Source organism: Neovison vison, chromosome X (assembly GCF_020171115.1).
Source record: "Neovison vison isolate M4711 chromosome X, ASM_NN_V1, whole genome shotgun sequence".
NCBI classification, from domain to species: Eukaryota; Metazoa; Chordata; class Mammalia; order Carnivora; family Mustelidae; genus Neogale; species Neogale vison.
The window spans coordinates 88682144-88704075 of record NC_058105.1 but is presented as its reverse complement, the minus strand read 5'-3'; the positions used below and the strand labels follow the sequence as shown (position 1 = coordinate 88704075).

The window sequence follows — 21932 nt, the reverse complement described above, 5'->3', positions numbered from 1 at the left end:
AAAATTCTTATGCATAGAAAAAGTAGGAAACACACAGTCTGGAGGCAAAGCCAAACTTGGATATGACACAGATGATGAAAGTATCAGAGAATTTAAAATAATTGTGGTTAATATGTTAAAGCTTCTAATGGAAATGGGAATAAGAGAGAAAGTCTTCTCTGGTGTCTCAATTAAGCCTTATTCTTAGGCAAGCACTGTGGGCATGTGTCTTGGGGGAGTGCCTGCACAATATTCCTGTCCCTTCCTCTGTGGGTAGAGTTTGTTTCCCTTGTTCACTTCTCCCAGCAACATGAGTATACCCACCTCCCACTTTGATGCCCCAGCACCTGAAGATGGAAGTTTTTGTTACTTAGGGAAGATAGGAAAGTAGGTCTGGCCAAGTTTCCTTGATGACCTCCATTGCCTTCCCCTAGTTGTAGTGCAGTTTTACCAGTGCCTGCAGATTAAGCGTTTTCATTCTGTAAGGGAGATCAGGGAAATGGGTCTGGGAGGATTTGGGCCATGGCTGTTCTCTTCTTGCTAGCACCACGGGAAAACTTTCTGGATTCTCTGTTTGAGTGTAGTGGTATTCCTGGAGGAAAAGCCTGCAAGAGAGTGGGAACCCGACATGGCTGAGTCCCTTGAGAACTTCGAGTTCCCAGGCTAGGTCCCCAGGAATTCATCACAATTTTTTGTTTAATGTTCATAATGGCTTCTGCCCCTGGTAAGCAAATGTTCCAGTCCTGTGTCTTCCTGCAGGCACCTGGCTCCCTCCAGATTTTGGGAAGACATTTACTCCAAGACCTCAGTTCTTTAATGAGTCCACAAAAACTCATTAATTTGTAATTCGTCCAATTTTTCCTTTGATGGGATAGGCAACATCTTTCCAGCTCTCCATCTCTGAACTGAACTTCTAGGTCATATGGTACGTGTATATTTAACTTTATGGGAACCTGCTAAACCATTTTCTAAGAGTGGCTATACAATTTTGTATTTGTGCCAATAACATATGAGAGATCCAGTTGTTCCACATCCTTGTCAGTGCTTAGTATTGTCAGTCCTTTATCTTTTTGTCATTTAACAGGTACATATTAGTATCTCTTGTGGTTATAATTTACATTTCCCAAATTGCCAATAATATGGTGCATCTTTTCATGGGCTAATTTCCCGTCTATATACCCTCTTTGATTTAGTGACCATGACTTTTTGCCAATTTGTAAATTAGGTTGTGTTTTTTTCTTGTTATTGAGTTTGGAGAATTCTTCATATATTCTGGATGGAAGCCCTTTGTCAGATATATGATTTTCAAATATATTCTCTTTGTAGCCTTCTTTTTTTTAAAGCTAGTATTTAATAATTTTAAGGATATTGAAGAGCCCTCATGAAAATTCAGACATGAGGTGGGATTTTATAATACACACACGCATCCTCAAAATCGCAGCCTAATCTTTCCTACTCTTGTATAATCCTAAGCCAGCCACCTTATCTTGGGCACTTTTAAGAAACCTTGAACAAAAAACCAAGTGCTTTGCAGCTCTAAGTTCAGAATATTAGGCTGCAATATGTTTGACCTTGTAAAGAGGAGATTATATCGGTTCAAATTAATTATCTTCTATGATAGAGAGAGAGGCCTTAAAGATAAACTAATAGGTCTTCAATTATTCAGGCCTGAGCTAGGCTTCTATTTCTGTCCTTTAGTCTTATTAATGATTAGTTCTGTGGTTTAGGAATCATACTCCAAGGAATCCGAGAGTTCTATAGAGGATCCCCAGAGGCTGTCTAAGAGATCAGCAAGGCACGGACAGAGATGATGAGCTTCTGGGAGACTCTCCTCTCTGGCTTCAAGCAGAGTAGCTGTTTTTTTATTATTAAGTTTGGCTATATTTTTGTTAATAAACATTTATATTTTGAAATGATTTTAGTTTTACAGAACAGTTGCAAAGATAATACGAAGAGTTCCCATGTACTCTTCAGTCAGATTCACCTAATGTTAATATCTAATATAAACATGGTACCTTTGTCATAACTAAAAAAATTAACATTGGTACTGTGCTTGGAGTACTGCTAACCAAACCACAGACTTCATTTAGATTTTGTTAATTTCTCCAGTAAGATTCTTTTTTTAAAAACATTTTATTTTTAGGGAATCTCTACATGCAACATCAAACTCGAACCCACCACCCTGAGATCAAGAGTGACATGCTCCAGGGACGCCTGGGTGGCGCAGTTGGTTGGATGACTGCCTTCGGCTCAGGGCATGATCCTGGAGTCCCGGGATCGAGTCCCACATCAGGCTCCCAGCTCCATGGGGAGTCTGCTTCGCTCTCTGACCTTCTCCTCGCTCATTCTCTCTCACTGTCTCTCTCTCTCAAATAAATAAAATAAAATCTTTAAAAAAAAAAAAAAGAGTGACATGCTCCAATGACTGAGCCAGCCAGGTGCCCCTCCACTAATATTCTTTAAATGTTCCAGAATCCAATCCAGGAAATCTCATTGCATTAGAGAAGATTTTCTTTTCATTCTTTTGACAGTGTCTTTAACAAAGCAAAAGGTTCCCCCCCCCCAAAGAGTTTATTTATTTATTTGACAGAGAGAGACACAGAGAGAGGGAATACAAGCAGGGGGAGCGGGAGAGGGAGAAGCAGGCTCCCCACTGAGCAGGGAGCCAGATGTGGGCCTTGATCCCAGCACCCTGGGATCATGACCTGAGCCAGAGGCAGCCATCCAATGACTAAGCCACCCACATACCCCACAAAGCAAAAGTTTTAAATTATAATGAAGATTGACTTAACATTTTTTTTTCTGATACACATTGTGCTTTTTGTGTCATGTCAAAGAATCTGTGGACAAACTCAAGGTCTCCTAAGTTTTTTTCTTTAACTTTTATATAAGTTTTCTATTTTACATTTGGATATACGCTCCATTTGGTATTAATTTTTGAATACGATGTGACATTTAAGTAGAGATTTATTTTTGTTATATATGACTGTCCAATTGTCCCCATACCATTTATTAAAAATATAGATTTTCCTTGCCTTACAATGGAATTATGTCCCCCCAAACCCATCAAAAGTTGGAAATATTTTAAGTTGAAAATACATTTAATAAACCTAAAACATCTTATCAAACATCATAGCTTAGCCTAGCCTTATTAAACAGGCTCAGAACACTTACATTAGCCTGCAGTTGGGCAAAATCATCTAACACAAAGCCCATTTTATTTCATTATTTTTTTGAAGATTTTATTTATTTATCTGACAGAGAGCATGCACAAGCAGGTGGAGTGGCAGGTGGAGGGAGAGGGAGATGTAGTCTCTGCACTGAGCAAAGCGCCTAATGTGGGGCTCAATCCCAGGCCCCGGGGATCATGATCTGAGCTGAAGGCAGATGCTTAACTGACTGAGCCCCCCAGGTGCCTCACAAAGCCTGTTTTATAATGAAGTGTGGAATAGCTCATGTAATATATTGAATACTACACTGAAAGTAAAAAACAGAATGGTTGTATGGGTGTAAAATGGTTGTAAGTGTACTGGCTGACTTAATTGCATGGTTGACTGGGAGCTGTGGCTTGCTGCTGCCCAGCATCACGAGTAAGTATTATACTACATATAGTTAGCCTGGGAAAAGATAAAAATTCAACATTCAAGGTACCATTTCTACTGAAAGTGTATTGCTTTTACACCACTGTAAACTTGAAAAATTCTAAGTCAAACCACTCTAAGCCATTGTACTACCCTGTAACATCATTTGTACTACTCTTTCTCTATTGAATTGGTTTTGCACCTTTGTCAAAAATATAATTGGCCATATTTGTGTGCGCCAATTTCTGGACTCTTTTTCATCCCATTCATCTATGCATCATGATTACTGTCACTTTATAATAATTCTTAAAATAGGATAGTTTAGAGCCCAGATCTAAGTTTTTAAATACCATTTCTCAATAAAAGGAATCAGGAATCCTAAAGAAATGGCTGATTCTAGGGCAGAAGATGAACCTGTATAATTTTGTATTGCCAGAAAGTAAAGAGAAGCTAAAAAACAAAAACAAAACAAAACAACAAAGAAGAGGAAGGCCATGTCATAAGCACACAGGAGCCAGTGTGGAAGAGGTAGGTCTCAATGGTGGAACTGCAACAGTTGGAGCCACAGAACAAAACAATTGTATTGGAATAGAACCTAAGAGATTAAAAAAAAATCCAAGTATACATATTCCTTACAGAAGAATTCCAGATAATAAATGTAGAAGCAATGAATGAAACAGAAAATCACTAAAACCACTATTAAAACAGCAGAGCAATAGTTTTTCTAGGCAAGTTCCCTGGATTCATACTAAAATCAAAGGCCTAAACTTTGAGGAGAAAAAAATATATTTGTATGGCCTCAATGTATTTTTCTCCGAATATTTGCTAGTTACCATAGCGATTTTAACATATATCTGTAAAATCTTTTATATTCGTTTCTCCAGGAGGTGAAGCTTAACTCTCTTCTTCTTGGGTGTGGGCTGGACTTAGTAATGCACTTCTAATGAAGACTATAAAAAGGGAAAAACAGTAATTTTATAGTGGAGAAATCTGATGGATACCACCTAAACCATGTGATCAAGGTTAATATCAACAGTAACACATCATATTTATATAACATAATCACAAATATGATGTAACAAGAAGGGCATGTCACCTGAATAGTATTCTTCCCTCAAAGCCATTATCTTAGTTGAATCACAAGAAAATATCAAGCCCAGGGGCGCCTGGGTGGCTCAGTGGGTTAAAGCCTCTGCCTTCAGCTCAGATCATGATCCCAGGGTCCTGGGATTGAGCCCCGCATCTGGCTCTCTGCTCAGCAGGGAGCTAGCTTCCCTTCCTCTCTCACTGCCTGCCTCTCTGTCTACTTGTGATCTCTGTCAGATAAATAAATAAAATCTTTAAAAAAAAAGAAAATAAAATATCAAGCCCAAATTGAGGGAGTCTAAAAATGACAAGTACTCTTCAAAAGGAGGTAGTGTGGATTTCTTCAGCTTTCTTCTTTTTCAAAATTGTTTTCACTATTCCAATTCTTTTGCCTTTTATAAAAGGATTTTGTTTATTTGATAGGAAGAGAGACAGAGCACAAGCACAGCGAGCAGGAGAGGGAGAAGCAGGGCCACCGCTAAGCAGGAAACCTGATGAGGGACTTGATCTCAGAACCCTGGGAGCATGACCTCAGCTGAAGGCAGATGGCAAAGCACCTTTTTAAAATAAATTTTAAAACCAGCTTCTCAATATGCTTAGAACATTCTTGCCAGGATTTTGATCAGTATTGTGTTAAATCTATATTTCAATATGGAGATGATTGATATCTTGACTATGTCGGGTTTTCAAATTTATGAACATAGTGTGTATTTCCATTTATTTAGGTCTCTTTTTTTTGGCTTGAAGCAAATGTTTATTTGCTTATAGTTTCTGAGGGTCAGAAATTCAGGAACAGTTTTAATTGTGTGGTTCTGGATAAGGGTCTCTCCTGAGATGGCAGTCAAGCTATCAGCTGGGCTGCACCTCCTGAAGTCTTTTTTTTTTAATTTTTATTTTTTTTAATTACTTTTCAGTGTACTAGAATTCATTATTTATGCACCATACCCAGTGCTCCATGCAATACATGCCCTCCACAATACCCACCACTAGGCTGTCCCAACTTCCCACCCTCTCCCCTTCAAAACCCTCAGATTGTTTTTCAGAGTCCATAGTCTCTCATGGTTCATCTCCCCCTCCAATTTCCCTCAACTCCCTTGTCTTCTCCATCTCCCCATGTCCTCTGTGTTATTTCTTATGCTCCAAAACAAGTGAAACCATATGATAATTGACTCTCTTTGACTTATTTCACTCAGCATAATCTCTTCCAGTCCCATACATGTTGATACAAAGATTGGGTATTCATCCTTTCTGAGGGAGGCATTAAACTCCATAGTGTATATGGACCACATCTTCCTTATCCTTCCGTCCATTGAAGGGCATCTTGGTTCTTTCCACAGTTTGGCGACCGTGGCCATTGCTGCTATGAACATTGGGGTACAGATGGCCCTTCTTTTCACTACATCTGTATCTTTGGGGTAAATACCCAGTAGTACAATGGCAGGGTCATAGGGAAGCTCTATTTTTAATTTCTTAAGGAATCTCCACACTGTTCTCCAAATTGGCTGCGCCAACTTGCATTCCCACCAACAGTGTAAGAGGGTTCCCCTTTCTCCACATCCTCTCCAACACATGTTGTTTCCTGTCTTGTTAATTTTGGCCATTCTAACTGGTGTAAGGTGATATATCAATGTGGTTTTGATTTGAATCTCCCTGATGGCTAGTGATGATGAACATTTTTTCATGTGTCTGATAGCCATTTGTATTTCTTCATTGGAGAAGTGTCTGTTCATGTCTTCTGCCCACTTTTTGACATGATTATTTGTTTTGTATGTGTTGACTTTGAGAAGTTCTTTATAGATCCTGGATATCAGCCTTTTGTCTGTACTGTCATTTGCAAATACCTTCTCCCATTCCATGGGTTGCCTCTTTGTTTTGTTGACTGTTTCCTTTGCTGTGCAGAAGCTATTGATTTTGATGAAGTCCCACAAGTTCTTTTTTGCTTTTGTTTCCTTTGCCTTTGGAGACATACCTTGAAAGAATTTGCTGTGGCTGATATCAAAGAGGTTACTGCCTATGTTCTCCTCTAGGATTCTGATGGATTCCTGTCTCACATTGAGGTCTTTTATCCATTTCGAGTTTATCTTTGTGTATGGTGTAAGAGAGTGGTCGAGTTTCATTCTTCTACATATAGCTGTCCAATTTTCCCAGCACCATTTATTAAAGAGGCTGTCTTTTTTCTACTGTATATTTTTTCCTGCTTTGTCGAAGATTATTTGACCATAGAGTTGAGGGTCCATATCTGGGCTCTCTACTCTGTTCCACTGGTCTATGTGTCTGTTTTTATGCTAGTTATTTAGGCCTTTTTTGATTGGTTTATTCAGTATCTTACAGTTTTCAATATACAGATCTTGTTTTTTTAATTTAAATTCAATTAGCCAACATATAGTACATCATTAGTTCTAGATGTAGTGTTCAATCATTCATCAGTTGTATATAACACCTAGTGCTCATCACATCACTTGCTCTCCTTAACGCCCACTACCCAGTTGCCCCATTCCCCCCAACGCCTCCCCTTCTACAATCTTCAGTTTGTTTCCCAGAGCCAAAAGTCTCTCATGATTTGTCTCCCTCTCTAATTTCCTCCCATTCGGTTTTTACCTCCAACATACAGATCTTGTATGTATTTTGTGAGATTCAGATATAAGTGTGTTAATATTCTGAATGATTGTAAATATCCCAGGGTCCTGGGATCAGCCAGCATTGGGCTCTCTGCTCAACAGGGAGCCTGCATCCCACTCTCTCTGTGCCTGCTGCTCTGCCTACTTGTGGTCTCTCTCTCTGTCAAATAAATAAATAAAATCTGTAAAAAAGGATTAAAAAATAAAAAAGATAAATTGTGAATACTAACCTTTTATCAGATATGTCATTTGCAAACATCTTCTCCCATTCAGTATGTTGTCTTTTTGTTTTGTTGACTGTTTCCTTTGGTATGAAGAAGCTTTTTTATTTTAATGTAGTCCCAATAGTTTATTTTTGCTTTTGTTTCCTTTCCATATCTAGACAAATGTTGCTATAGCCAAAATCAGAGAAATTACTGCCTATGCTCTCTTCTAGGATTTTTATGCTTTCAGGTCTCACATTTAGGTACTTAATCCATTTTGAATTTATTTTTGTATGTGGTGTAAGAAAGTGGTCAGAGAAATCCATAGTTATAGTCTAAGATTTCAATATCTCTTTTTAAAAAATATTTTATTTATCCATTTGACAGAGAGAGAGACTGAGAGAGAGAGAGAGAGTACACAAGCAGGGGGAGCAGCAGAGGGAGAGGGAGAAGCAGACTCCTCATTGAGCAGGGAGCCCACTATGGGGCTCAATCCCAGGACCCTGGGATCAAGACCTGAGCTGAAGGTAGATAACCAACTGAGCCACCGAGGTGTCTCAATATCTTTTTCTTAATAATTGACAGAATATATAGGCAGAAAATCAGCAAGGATACAATAGACAATTTGAAAGATGCAGAACACCAAGACTCACTTAGGAAGAAATAGACAACCTGAATAATCCTTCATATATTAAAGCAATTGCAATTTTAGTGAAAAAATGTTCCCACAAAGAAAACTCCAAGCCCAAATGGCATCACTGGAGAAGTATAACAAATATTTGAGAAATAAATAATAGTAATTCTATACAAGCTCTTCCAAAATATTGAAGAGGAAAGAATACTTTTCTGCTCATTCTTTGAGGCCAGAATTTCCTTGATACCAAAACCGGATAAAGATAATAGAAAACTACATATCAATATGCCTCATAAATATAGATACAAAAATTCTATCCAAGATTTTAATATATTAAAACCAACAATATGGTGAAAAGATAATACATCATGACTGAATGGAATTTATCTCAATAATACAGGGCTGGTTTAATATTTGAAAATCGATCAATGAAATTCACCATAGTAATAAACCAAAAGAGAAAAGCCCATATGATTGTTTTAACAGATGCAGAATATTGAGCGCTTTTGCCCTAATATCAGGAACAAGACAAAGATGTCCACTCTCACCACCTGTATTCAATATTGTACTCAAAGTTCTAGGTAGTATAATCAGGTAAAATAAGGAAATAAAATGCATACAGATTGGAAATGAATAAGTAAAATTGTCTATTCACAGATGACATAATCATTTTCATTAAAAATATGATGGAATCTATTTTAACAGTTTATTTTTTTAATTAAAAATATGTTATGATTTATTTGTCAGAGAGAAAGAGAGAGACAGAGTGCCAGCCAGAGGGAGAAACAGGCTCCCCACTGAGGAGGGAGACTGATGCGGGACTTGATCCCAGGACCCTGGGATCATGATCTGACCCGAAGGCAGATGCTTAACTGACTGAGTCTCCCAGACACCCAGAAAATGTGATAGAATCTAATTAAAAGCGACTAAAATCAACAAGTGAGTCTAACAAAGTTGCAGGATTCGAGGTCAATGGAAAGAAATCAGTTTTATTTCCATATACTAGCAAGAATAAAAAACTGAAATAAAATCCAATACAATTTACAACACCATAAAACATATGAAATACATAGGGATAAATATGACAAAAAAGTGATAGATATATACACTGAAAACTACAAAACTCCACTGAGAGAAATCAAAACTTAAGTATATAGAGAGATATATCTTGTTCATGGGTCTGAAGACTCCAAATGGTTAAGTTGTCAATTCTCCCCAAATTAATCTATGAATTTAACACATTCTCAATCAAAATCCCAGCAGTACTTTTTGTAGAAATTAACAAGCTGATTCTGAAATTCATATGGAAAAGCAAAGGACCTATATTAACTAGAATAAGATTTCAAGAATTATCATAAAACTATATCACAATAGTATGGTGCTGACATAAAGGTAGATAAATGGAACAAAGCAGAGAGTCCAGAAATAAATCCATGCACATATGACAACTGATTTTTGGCAAAGGCATATATAGGCATAAGAGCCAGTAAAGGCCAGCATGACGAAGGTAACTTCACCAGTTGTCTAACTACCAAGAAATATGTACATAAGTAGAAACTCAACCAAGAGAGAAAAGTCCAAAGCTGGATGAGCACAGGGAGAAGCCTGAATACCATCAATGAAGACTGAAAGTGCAATTATAAATTGGGGATTGGTTGGCACAGAAAGGGAACTCAGGAAGCTTCTGTATAAGGAGGAGAGAAGAAGGGGGCATTTTCTGCAGGTGATGGAGCTGCCAAGAGGGATAAAACCTTCCTAGGATCCTCTCCATTGCTTCCAGTGAACCACCCCAAAATGCCAACACTAAGTAATAGCTATCAGAGTACATGTGAATGTGTGTGTGACAACTAAATGTGCATGAGTAGTATCTGGAATTTATAGATTGTTGGAGTCAAGTTTAAAATGACATGCTTTGTCAATCAGATTATAGGAACTCTCCTTTGCAATCAGGAAAACTTCCTTCATGATTAGCATGCAGTTGATTTTAAAAAATTACCCACAGGATATTTATATTCTCAATCTATTCATGCCCTTACTGTACTTTACTGTTGGTCAAGGACACAAAAGAAAAGATCCCCCTCTCACCCACAGCCCGAATCTCTAGCCAGTGGTCTCTGCAGTTTTCAAGCATATTATGACCTACCAGCATCTATGACTTAGCTCATGATGTTCCTCGTGCCAGTGCTGCTTCCAGCACATACGGTACTTAACACCACATCACCTCTTCTGGATGATGGCCATGGGGTTGCTAAACTCCTTGAGCTAAAGGGTTCAAGGGAACTTGATACACCAGGCAACACAATGTAAAGAAACAACCAAATGCAGTGGGATCAGACAGGTTAAATTCCTGGAATACCTTGTCAGAGGGTGTGATGTCCGGCAAGTTGTAAATACTCTTAAGCTGCTATTTCTTCATGTAGAATTTTTTTTTCAGATCATTAAGGAAGTAGGCAGGCAATGATTCATGAGGATGTTTGCTGCAGCATGGATGATAATCTAGAATGAATGTGTAAGACATATATATAGATAGATCGATCGATCTATCTTTCTATCTATACACATATGTATATATGGAAATATATGCATTAAAATGACAAAGAGAAGAGAGCATTTTTTTTTTAATGAGGAGGAGAAGAGGGGAAAAGGTGGAGGGAAAGGGAGAGACAATCTTAAGCAGGCTCCACGCCCAGTGTGGAGCTGACATGGGGCTTGATCTCACAATCTTGAGTTCACAACCTGAGCCAAAATTAAGAGTCGGATACTTGGGCACTTGGGTGGCTCAGTGGGTTAAGTCGCTGCCTTCGGCTTGGGTCATGATCTCAAGGTCCTGGGATAGAGTCCCGCATCGGGCTCTCTGCTCAGCGGGGAGCCTGCTTCCCTCTCTCTCTCTCTGCCTGCCTCTCCATCTACTTGTGATTTCTCTCTGTCAAATAAATAAATAAAATCTTAAAAAAAAAAAAGAGTCGGATACTTAACTGACTGAGCCACCCAGGCGCTGCAGAAAAAAGGTTTTTAAGGAATGCTGGAATCCCAGGGTTGTTTCTCAATTCTCCCCTTTCTGACTTCATATATTTTTTTACTATGAGCATGAATTACTTGAGTAATAATGTTCACCTTTATTATTTATCAAGAATGCAAATTCAGATACTAGCATGGGACCATTTTCTCCCATCAAAATAGCAGAAAAAGAACTAATGTTATACCCAACAACTGCAAGGGTGAAAGATTTTTATTTATTTATTCGACAGAGAGAGAGAGAGAGAGAGAGAGAAAGAGATCACAAGTAGGCAGAGAGACAGGCAGAGAGAGAGGGAAAGCAGGCTCCCTGCCGAGCAGAGAGCCTGATGTGGGGCTCGATCACAGGACCCTGAGAACATGACCTGAGCCGAAGGCAGAGGCTTAGCCCGCTGAGCCACCCAGGCGCCCCATAAATAAAATCTTTAAAAATAAAAGAAAACGGGTCTTTTTATACACAAGCTGGAGTGGGAAGTGGTTTCTCCTATCTTTGAGTCATCTAGCAAGACAAATTAAAAACATTTAAAGCCCCCACTTTCCTTTCATTCAGCAATTCAGTTTCCAGGAATACCTTCTAATATGAGAAAAGCATGCTACAGCAGAAGAATGTGATGTTCATTCTAATTTTTCTTATAATAGCAAAAAGATGAGGAATAATCAACATAAAACACACACATAGATGCACATGTATCTGTTTAAAATAAAAAATATTATTTATTTAATGGACATCAGTATATACCAATATGTGTTAATTTATCTAATTCTTCAATGGCTGCAAAATTTCCATTGTCTAGTTTTCCTGCAACTCCTATGAGCAAATACATTACTGAACACACAGGCAGTTTTTGCATTCTTAGAATTGTTGTGTATATACTGCAGTATACTTGGATGGATATACCTTTAGAATGAATCCCAAAAGGGAGATGGCTGGGAAAGAATTCTTAGTGCATTACTAATTGAGAGATAATAATGAGAGTGTCAGGAGTTTCTCATGAATCTCTAAACCTGCTTCCTCTCCTTCATGTAAAGGATTGGGGATGGGTTATACGAGCTGTTGGGGTTCAACACAGACACAGCCCATAACATCCTAACACCTCAACACAGACACAACCCATAATACCCTCTATTGCTCTCTCTCCAAGGCTAGCTGTTGGGATTTCTCCCAAATACACATGAAGGTGGTGGTTATGAGCAGGTCTGGTCTATACGCAGACCCACAGGGGCAATACCTAGACCAGAAGAAGATGAGACAGGGAAGAACAGAGCACTCCCCACCTCCATCATTTCCTGAAGCACACACTTTTAGTATGTGGCCCTACTCTTTCCCTCCTCCGGGTATTGGAAACAGGTTGGGTCATTACCCGCTCACAGTACAGTCACAGCTGCCACCTTACCATGGCTTTGGCACGGCCTTGTGTCTATACATCCTTCTCATAACTGACCCAGGTAGCATATATCACATTTCTCCTGCTGGTTTTTTGGACAGTCTGAAAAGAGCTTACCTTTGACCCATGTACCACCTGGGCCTTGGCCTAGGGTTGGACCTTGATATGTGTTCCACTTCAGACTGGGCACAGTCACTAGTCCCTATTCTTGATTATCACCTCCAACAATAGTAAATGGGTGGACAAAAAGTCTGTTTTCTTTCTGAGGGACAGGAATGGCAGAAAGGGATGCCTTTTGGCTCCCCTCAGTGGTCCTAACAACAACACTATTACTTCCAGGTATTAATTTTGCCCAGAATGAGATGACCTCATGCTGGGATTTAAATAATAATGACATGAGAGTGGAACTGAGCAATTCTCAGTGAATGAATTATTTGTGAGGAGCAGATTTTACTTGTGCCATAAAACAAATAAAATGGAATGCTATCTACCATCTTCACAATGATACAAACAAGGTCTTGGGAGTACCTGAGTGTCCTTGGTCAGAGTGGATGCTCTGCCCTGATGTTGTCCGAGTATGAGGTTACTTGGAAGGCTTGAAGCACGGGGCAAATTGGATTATTTTTCTTCAGTTTAGACTCCAAGCTCTCACACAGACTGGACCCCATCTTCCCAGTGTCCTGAAGAAACTTGATCCTACCCAGAGAGCGCAGCTGCTGCCAACAGACAAAGCACCAAGGTCAGGGAGACAGCTGGGCAGCAGATAGTCTTTCCAAGAGATAACAGGAAATGACTAAGAGCCAGTGAAACAGCTCACCCAAGGAGAAACACGAGACTGAGGCCAGATCCCACAGTTTATGCTGATTAAAAAGAGTATGAGACCTCAGTCCTTCTCAGTAAATCTTTATTTCATACACAAGAAGATCTGAATTGTAGGAACAGCTCCTGATTAGATATTAAAAGTGGTTATCCCTAATTAGTGAAATCAAGGAAAAATTATATATTCTTTACCCTTGGCTCTAAATTGACTCTAGATCTTGTCTGTATGAGACGGGGAGGGTGAGAGGAAGGCAGAGAGGGAGGGATGTGGCAATCCTACTTCTGCCACAGGGGATCTTTCTAACTCTCAAAGAATGTGTGCTTCTCTAAAGGCAACCTGCAGAGTTTGGGAATGAAACAAAGAAAGGGTTTTTGGTGGGGGGTGGAGATATGCAAGGGCAGGGCAAATTCCTTTCTGTCTTGTAGGTGTCCACCTACCTTTGCCAAAAGCAGGAACAGTGGGCTGCCTGTCCTCCTCCTCCCCTCCCCTCCCCTCCCTCTTTCCCTGACAGTGGAGGACCAGACCACCTAGGTCATGGGGAAGCCTTTGGAGGTTTACCAGATGCAGGAGACCTACAATCCCGAGGACTGCATTTTACCTCCTGTGTTACCTGTAGAGTACCATGTGTCTTTGGAGCCCTGGAACATGCTGGCTTCAGGAAAACAAATTATATTTATTGTCTGAGAGGAGTAGGAAGTGAACTTTACCAAATCCTCTCCTTTTGGGATCATGAGGCACATACACAATGCTACATAACCAGCTGTTTCAAGTTAATAACTCAATGTAAGCAGCACCAATATGACAGCAGACATTAGTCAGTATTGCTTTTGATGGGTGGCCACATTCCATTTTCAAATGTGCCAGTTTAGTTATATAGCAAATCCATGACCATTATTTTATAAATTAAGCTCCTTTGGAAAACCCATGTATCTAAATCTTTATTCACATCCAAGACAGTTTCCTTAACATAAAGTTTTATTATTTTTAGAAGATTTTTTCATTTACTTGAAAGAGACACAGAGTGAAAAAGATAGATTATGGGCAAGGGGAGGGGTAGAGAGAGAAACAGACTCCCCACTGAGCCAGGAGCCCAATGTGGGACTTGATCCCAGGACCCTAAGATCATGACCTGAGTGGAAGACAGATGCGTAACCAACTGAACCACCCAGATGCCCTAACACAAAGTTTTAGAAGTAGAAGTGCTGGGTTACAGGATATGTACAAGTTTTAAAGCTCATATATTCGAATTTAGCAATACTTTTCTTTACATTTTCTGGATTCCTCTTATGCTTAAAATGGCTTTGCACACTTTCAGAGCCTAAAAGCTTTCACACATCTCTGGGGGAGCCCAAGATTCTCTTGAGGGCCCTGGGACAGTTGCACTGAGGAGAAAATTTGGAGGGCCAATTGGCAGGTGAAATGCAGGACTGGGAACAGTCCTAGACGCACTGACATATTTTGGGGGTGGAGAAGGGAAGGACAAGTATTCCAGGATTCGGAAACAATGCCTTGTTCCAGGCAGGGCAGAGTCTGCTTGGTTGGGGAAGGCTGGATCCACAGCCTATGTGACACACACATCACTGCCTATACCCACAGGTGTTATTACACGTACCTCCAAAGCTTGGGATTGGCTGGTGAAGTTGACTCCGCAGAGGCTGTGTTTAGGTGGCAACGGAAGATAGATGCCATTTTTCTTTCCCTTTCTAATTCTCCCACAGGCTCTCTGCTGTCTCTTCGCAAGTGTTAAAGCGAATAGGGTGAATGCATGAGTGTGATGGGGAGCCAGCAAGACTCAGATGGGTCGGGGCAAAGAGATCTGTAGTCTCTGAAAAGGAAGTTCCTCCGAGTCGTCATCCTTCTCCTCAAAGGTCCTCTGGCTGCCATGGCCCATGTTGTGGCGGGGCCAGGACAAGGGAGGACGGTGGGCTGCAAAGGGGTCAGATGAAGTTGGCGGGAGTCTTGGGGGATGTTATTTGAGGCGTCTGGGTGCCAGAGGTATCACATACTGCCGACAAAGGGCAGATGCAGGAATCCTCGGTGGGTTCCCGGATGAAGGGATGAGGAAAGCCCCGCCCGTGCAGCACATGCGGGATGCAGTGCGCATGCCCAGTGCCCAGCACTTTCCCATCAGCCTCTGGTGTGAGGGCGTGTGCAAAGCGGCCCTGGTGAACTTCCGTGCAGGTCGCATCGTACCGTCTGATTTCTTTCTCACTGTCTAAGACTCAATAGGTAGGTCTCCAGATCAGTCTGTGTAGAAATTTAAATGCGACTGTAAGGAGGGAGCCAGTGGGCTTTGGGTGGGTCAGGACCATGTAGTTCTGGTTTCTGAGGCGGAAAGCCTTGGAGGTCTTTATTCTTCTCATAGGTGTTGCAGCTATAATGCCTTTTGTCACGGTGGAGAACAAGTGGAGGGGAGGGGGCCATATGAAGATGGGGCAGAGTTTGGGGCATCATTTGATATATCTGGGTCTTGGAGAAACCAGGAGCTGAAAGAGGGCAGATTTGGGAATTTTCGGTGCAGCCCTGGGTGGGGGGTGGGGAAAGCCATACCGCGTGGCATATGCTGTAGCAGTGCGCATGCCCAGTGCTGCACGCCTTCCCATCAGCCACTGGTGTGGGACGTGTGCAAAAAGCCTTGTGTGCAGAGCTGTGCCAGTCGCGTCTTTCTGTCTGGATTCTTTCTCCCAGAGACTCGATCGTTTTCCCAGGAGCGTAAGTGTGAGTGAGTGAGGAAAGAACGAGCGGACTAAAGGCAGGTCGGGGTGGTATAGTTTTTTGTCTCAGAGGAGGGAGGTTCGCGAGGTAATCACGTTTCTCTTCGTGGGTCTTGCAGTTGCCATGGGTTTTGTCTTTGTTGAGGGGCTCTGAGGCGGGGGAGGATGGTGGGTGGGTGAGGAAGGGGGGATCAGATAAAGATGGGGCAAATCTTGGTGATGTTATTTGAGATATCTGGGTCTTGGCAGCACCGGGAACTGCCAATAGAGAGCAGATTCGGGAGTTTTTCGTGAGGCCTCTGTGAGGGGGGCAGGGAAGCCCTTCCCCTAGGGCACTTGCAGTGCACATGCGCAGTGCCTAGCTGTGGTGAGGCCCTGGGTGGGGGGCAGGGAAAGCCTTACCACATGGCATGTGTTATAGCAGTGCGCATGCCCAGTGCTACAGGCCTTCCCATCAGCCACTGGTGTGGGACGTGTGCAAAAAGCTTTTTGTGTAGAGCTGCGCCGGTCGCGTCTTTCTTTCTGGGTTCTTTGTCCTGGAGACTCAATCATTCTCCCAGGAGTGTAAGTGTGAGTGAGTTGTGGTGGTTGATGAGGGGGCATGTGCAAAGCCTTCTGGGTGCTCAGCCTAGCGGGTCCAGTCTTAACGTGTGGGTTTTTTCTCACTGAGACTCAATCAGTAGGTCCGCAGATTAGTCCAACCAGGAGTTCAAGTTTGAGTGGGAGGAGGGTACTGGCTTTCGGTGGGTGGGGGCAGTGTGGTTCCTGGTCTCTGGGGAGCAATTTCTTTGAGGTTGTTATCCTCCTCACAGGTCTGGCCACCATGACCCCTGTGGTGGTGGGCCTGGGAAAGGGGAGATGATGGGCTGTGGACGGGAGGGTGCCAGATGAAGATGGGGAGTCTAAGGGGTGCTATTGGAGGCATCTGAGTTCTGGAGGCACCTGAAACTGCTGACAGAGCACAGAATTGGGAACGGTAGTGGAGAGGTGGACAGGGCTATATATAACAAAATCTCTCATATTCGGGAATCCAATTGTGACACTAAATCTTTTTGGGAAAGTCGTATGTCTTTTTTCAGGTACTTGAAGGTCCCTTGTCTGCCAAATTCCTGTGAAACAGAGGTTTTGTAGACAGCTTAATTTGATGCAATTGGAAAATAAGCAGTGGTTATTAATTCAAGATTAATAAAAATTATTAATTTTTTAAAAAGAGTAATAAAATATTTTTATAAGATTAGTATATTGTTAAATTAATAAAAATAAAATTAATGAAAACTAATCTTTTTTTGTTTTGGAAATCCCTACAAATGTAAAGAATTTATAAGCAGCAGTTGGCTGTGAAGATAGTCCAGTATAATTATTGTTTTATTACAATCTTCAGTTAATGATTTTCTACTTTCAGTGAGAAATATGAGTGCTCGAGTAAGATCAAAATCTAGAGGAAAGGGAGATGGAAAAAAATCTAAGCTGGATGAACCTGGAGTTGTGAGTGCTTTAACATCTTCCTTCCATTGCCAGAAATAATTTTTTATGAAAAGCCATTGAAAAAGTTGTTGAACCAATATAGATCTGTTGTTTAAAGGACTTCCTTGTTGAAAATGGGTGAAAAATTAATCCCATGAGAGAGACTGAGCAAAAGACTTATTTTCTGTTGTTGCTTGGATATGTAAATTGGGCTGGAAATTATCTCTATGGCTTTCTCATTGTACTTTTTAATAAATACCACATCTCAGAAAAGATTAGAAAGGTTTCCCGAAATACTGGTCCTTGCAGATAATTCCTTTCTCAGAATATTTTCTATATAGAAAGAATAATTTTACTGAATACTTAGAAAATCATAAGAAAGATTCAGATTTATAATTATTTCCATGTAGTATGTATATTTGTGTTTTCTATCATGATAGAATTAATGTCAATACTCTTTATTTGCACCTACCCTCCCCCAAGGCTAAGCAACCAGGTAAAAAAACACCTCAAAAAAAGGAACCACCTACTGAGGATCCAGATATTGAGCCTGGACAAGAGAGAGAAGAAGGAGCATGTGGGGTTCAAGGTGATGAGGGGATGGAGAAACATGCTGTATTTCATCTATTAGGCTCTATTAGTAATAGAAATAGATAAAAGGTTCCCTGAAAATTGGCTGGAAACCTGTTTGGGAAGGGAAAGGTGTAGTTGCAGCTGACGATAGCCCCTCTCTGAGAAGTTTTCCTTCATTGAGCACTTTACCATCCCATATTTTAAATTATTTGGCATGCTTGGGGAATAGAATTCTTGCCAAGGCTCTAAATTAACAAACTAAGGGAAATGACTTTAAATTTAGATAGAATTTATACTATATCACTAGTTAAATTTGGCTTTTTTTGAATGCTGTTTTCTGGGTTTAAGTCATTGCATCAAACATTTAAGCAAACCTAGATATATTTTGATTAGCTCTTAGATTGTAATTTTTGAAATAATAGAGAAACAAAAATGTGAAATCCTTTCCTAGTTGCTGTTGAAGTCTTCAATATTTTTGTTTTCCTGAACCATAATCTAGTTGTCACATATATTTTTTTAAGATTGATTTACTTTAGAGAGAGAGGGGTGCATGTGTGAGTGGGAAGAGGGGCAGAAGGGGAAAAGAGAGAATCTCAAGCAGACTCCCTGCTGAGTGCAGAGCATGATGTGGGGCTTGATCCCACAGTCCTGAGATCACAACCCAAGCTGAAACCAGGAGTTGGATGCTCAATTGATTGAGCCACCCAGGTGCCCCTAGTTGTCCCATACTCTTTTTTTTTTTAACTTTTTACTTTAAAAATACTTAAAACTTACAGAAAAGTTGTAAGAAAGTACAGTGTATTCTTGTATCTTCTATGTCAATTCACTAATTGCTAACCTGTGCCACATACCACCTTTTCATTCGATAATAATACACATTATTATTGCTAAACCATCTGAGAGTAAATTTCAAATATAAGCTATCTGAGCAGAAGTTTCAAATATAACCCTTTATTCTCAAGGTAATTCAGTATCTGTTTCCTAAAAAAGGGGGATATTCTTTTACATAACCCCAGTACAATGATCAAATTTAGGAAATTTAACATTAAGAAAACCTTATATAATATGTAGTCTGTTAGCCTAGTAATAATCCAGTTTTGTCAGTTGGCTTAATAATATCTTTTATTATTATAATTATTTTTTCCTGATCCAGGATCCAACCCAAAACCACCCATTGTATTTAGTTGTCATCTCTCTTTTTCTCAGAAGAGTACTTCAGTCTTTGTCTTTCATGACTGACATTTTTTGGAGTCAAAAACAAATGTTTTGTAAAACGTTCTTCAGCTTGGGTTTGTCTAATATTACTATTGGTAATGACTTTTTCAGTCATTTTTGGGGGCCTGCTTGGTGGCAGGTAATGTACTAGATGCTGAAGATAAAAATATAAACGAGAGAATGGTTTCTGTTTTGAGCTCACCATCTTGCCAAAAACTCATGTAAACAAATGGCTGATCTAGTAAGTATAATAATATAAATGTATATAGGTTACAAAGGTGACAACTAAGTTGTCTTAAAACAGTTTTAGAAAAGGAAACGCTTCATAGAGGAGATAATGTATGAGAAAGGCAACTCCACTTTCTAGCAGAAAACTTTTTAATGCTCAATGTATTTTTATACATCACATTTTTTGCAGTACTAACCTACAGAGCTGTATTTAGTAAGATTAATTTATGGTTTACTGCTTACATTAATAATTCTGTTTATTTATGTAAGAACCTGAACTGGAAGCTGAAAGCCAGGAAAAGGAAAAGGATCTGGAAAAGACTGGAGGTGAGCGTGGAGATGGCCCTGATATGAAAGGGAAGACTACACCTGATCTAGCATTTGCTAAAGTTCAAGAAGCAGGTAAGTTATCCATTAAGAATACAAGTCATGGGGTTGGTTTTTCCTGCAATATTATTATACCTTTGTAATAAATCACAAATATAAAGTTTATTTGAAAGGTAGTACAGACATCAAATGTTTGATTCAGAGATGGTGTCAGAGCAAAAAATATATATCAAAGCCATGTTGTTGAATTATAAAATATGGAAGTGTTACTTTGGAATAGAAGTTCTTTGAAACCCAATGCAAGTGGTCACATACTTTTTATTTTTTATTTTTATTGTTTTTGTCAAATACTTTTTAAAGTATAGATATTGTTTAACATAGCCAAGTGCCAATTGGATATCTAAACAACACAGTATTTTTTTTTAAAGATTGTATTTATTTGTCAGAGAGAGAGAGTGAGCACAGGAGACAGAATGGCAGGCAGAGGCAGAGGGAGAAGCAGGCTCCCTGCTGAGCAAAGAGCCCGATGTGGGACTCGATCCCAGGACGCTGGGATCATGACCTGAGCCGAAGGCAGCCGCTTAACCAACTGAGCCACCCAGGTGTCCCACAACACAGTATTATTGATTTTCTTTTTATTTGCCTAAGCTACTTCTAAAAAATAACTATTTTTTATACCTTTTAGACACCAAAAAATAATATGGTTCTCTTTGTTTTGGCTTTTATAGGTTAGTTTGTTGATTTTTTTTTAAACTGTGAGCTCTACCAATGAGAAATGATAATATTTTCCTTCACATTTTAATATCATCTATGATGGTAATGTTGTATAATTAGTGTGATCTGTAATTTTTTTTTTTGGTGACTGTGTAATTATCATCATCTAAACCAGGCCACTCTTGAGAGTTAAAGGGAGTACTGTTGACTGCTTACACCAGGACAATAGATGCAAATGAACAAGATGGCCACCATACCATAAATAGACCATATAAAGATTGAGCTAGATCAACGAAATAATTTTGCACAAAAGAGACAAACCAAATGGTATAATGTCCTTTGTCCTCTGTAGTTAAAACAATTCCAAGTATGACATTATTATTTTAGCTGAAATGGATGATTAGGAGATTATTTCAAGTGAATGAATTTGAATGACACTGGGTTTACTTGTTTTGTTTTGCTCTTGGAGTTTCTACTTGGTTGATTTTCTTTTAACTGAAATCACTGGCATATTTTGCTCACTACTTAAAATTATCTTTAAATAAGCTCTTGGAATGTAATCTGTTCTGGGTTTGAGAAATCTTTTCTTCATGCCACCAAAAGGAGTGATGAATTTAAAAAGTTAGTGCTTATATGCTGAAAATGTACATTTGCATAGAAATCTATCCGCTGGTTAGGGTTCTGGTTTTAGTTCCATCTTATAAAACCAATGCTGTAGTGTCCTCCGTTTACTTTTATTATTGTCTAAGTTCTGCTAAGTGATGTACCCAACTTTTACGTTTATGTTTTAGGTGATGGACAGTCATAAGTTAAAAAGAAGAGAAGATGAAGCCACACATACAGTTTGTTATATTGATAATTTGGCTTAAATTCTCTCAATAAAGATTTAAAGTTTGCTCTGAAGTTGTCATGCATATCTTCTGTTAAATCTGTTCCTAGGAACCTGATATTATTATAAATGGTATCTTTAAAAAACTCTTTGTGTTCTGTTTACAGCTGCTCTATGAAGGCTATTTATTTTTGTGTCATGATTTTGTCTAGCAACTTGGCTAAGTTTATTCTAATAGTATATCTCTTTGTCCGTTTTGGATTTTCATAATCATACCATATGCAGATAATAACAGTATTCTTTCCTCCTTTTGAATCTTTCTACCTTGTAGTTCTTGTCCTTTACAACACTGGCCACATCCTTTTGAGTACAATGTTGGATAAAAGCAAAGATAGTAGACATCCTTGTATATTCCTGATTTCTCTTTCAACATTTTCACTATAATGTATACTATAAATTTTTTAAAATTAGCTATCTTCTATTAGATTAAGGAAGTTCCTTTTTATTCCTAGTTTGCTAAGGGTATTTACCATGAATATTTATTGAA

At 39.5% G+C, this 21932-nt stretch overlaps 1 protein-coding gene across 6 annotated transcripts in view; it reads left to right on the top strand.

The window, feature by feature from the left end:
- Nucleotides 1-21459, top strand: part of PAGE4 (PAGE family member 4) — a 143160-nt gene extending 121701 nt beyond the window's left edge. For 2 of the 6 annotated variants that reach the window (XM_044235495.1, XM_044235490.1), the window contains 4 exons: nt 17438-17520; nt 17983-18088; nt 19786-19917; nt 21348-21459. In XM_044235495.1, coding sequence (XP_044091430.1) covers nt 17446-17520; nt 17983-18088; nt 19786-19917; nt 21348-21364 — 330 coding nt within the window. In that variant the 5' untranslated portion in view covers nt 17438-17445 and the 3' untranslated portion in view covers nt 21365-21459. Of the gene's footprint in view, nt 1-15487; nt 15551-15969; nt 16040-17437; nt 17521-17982; nt 18089-19785; nt 19918-21347 lie in introns of those variants that run through there. The other 4 variants (XM_044235491.1, XM_044235492.1, XM_044235493.1 and 1 more) reach the window with 4 other exon arrangements.
- The last annotated feature ends 473 nt before the right edge of the window (nt 21460-21932 follow it).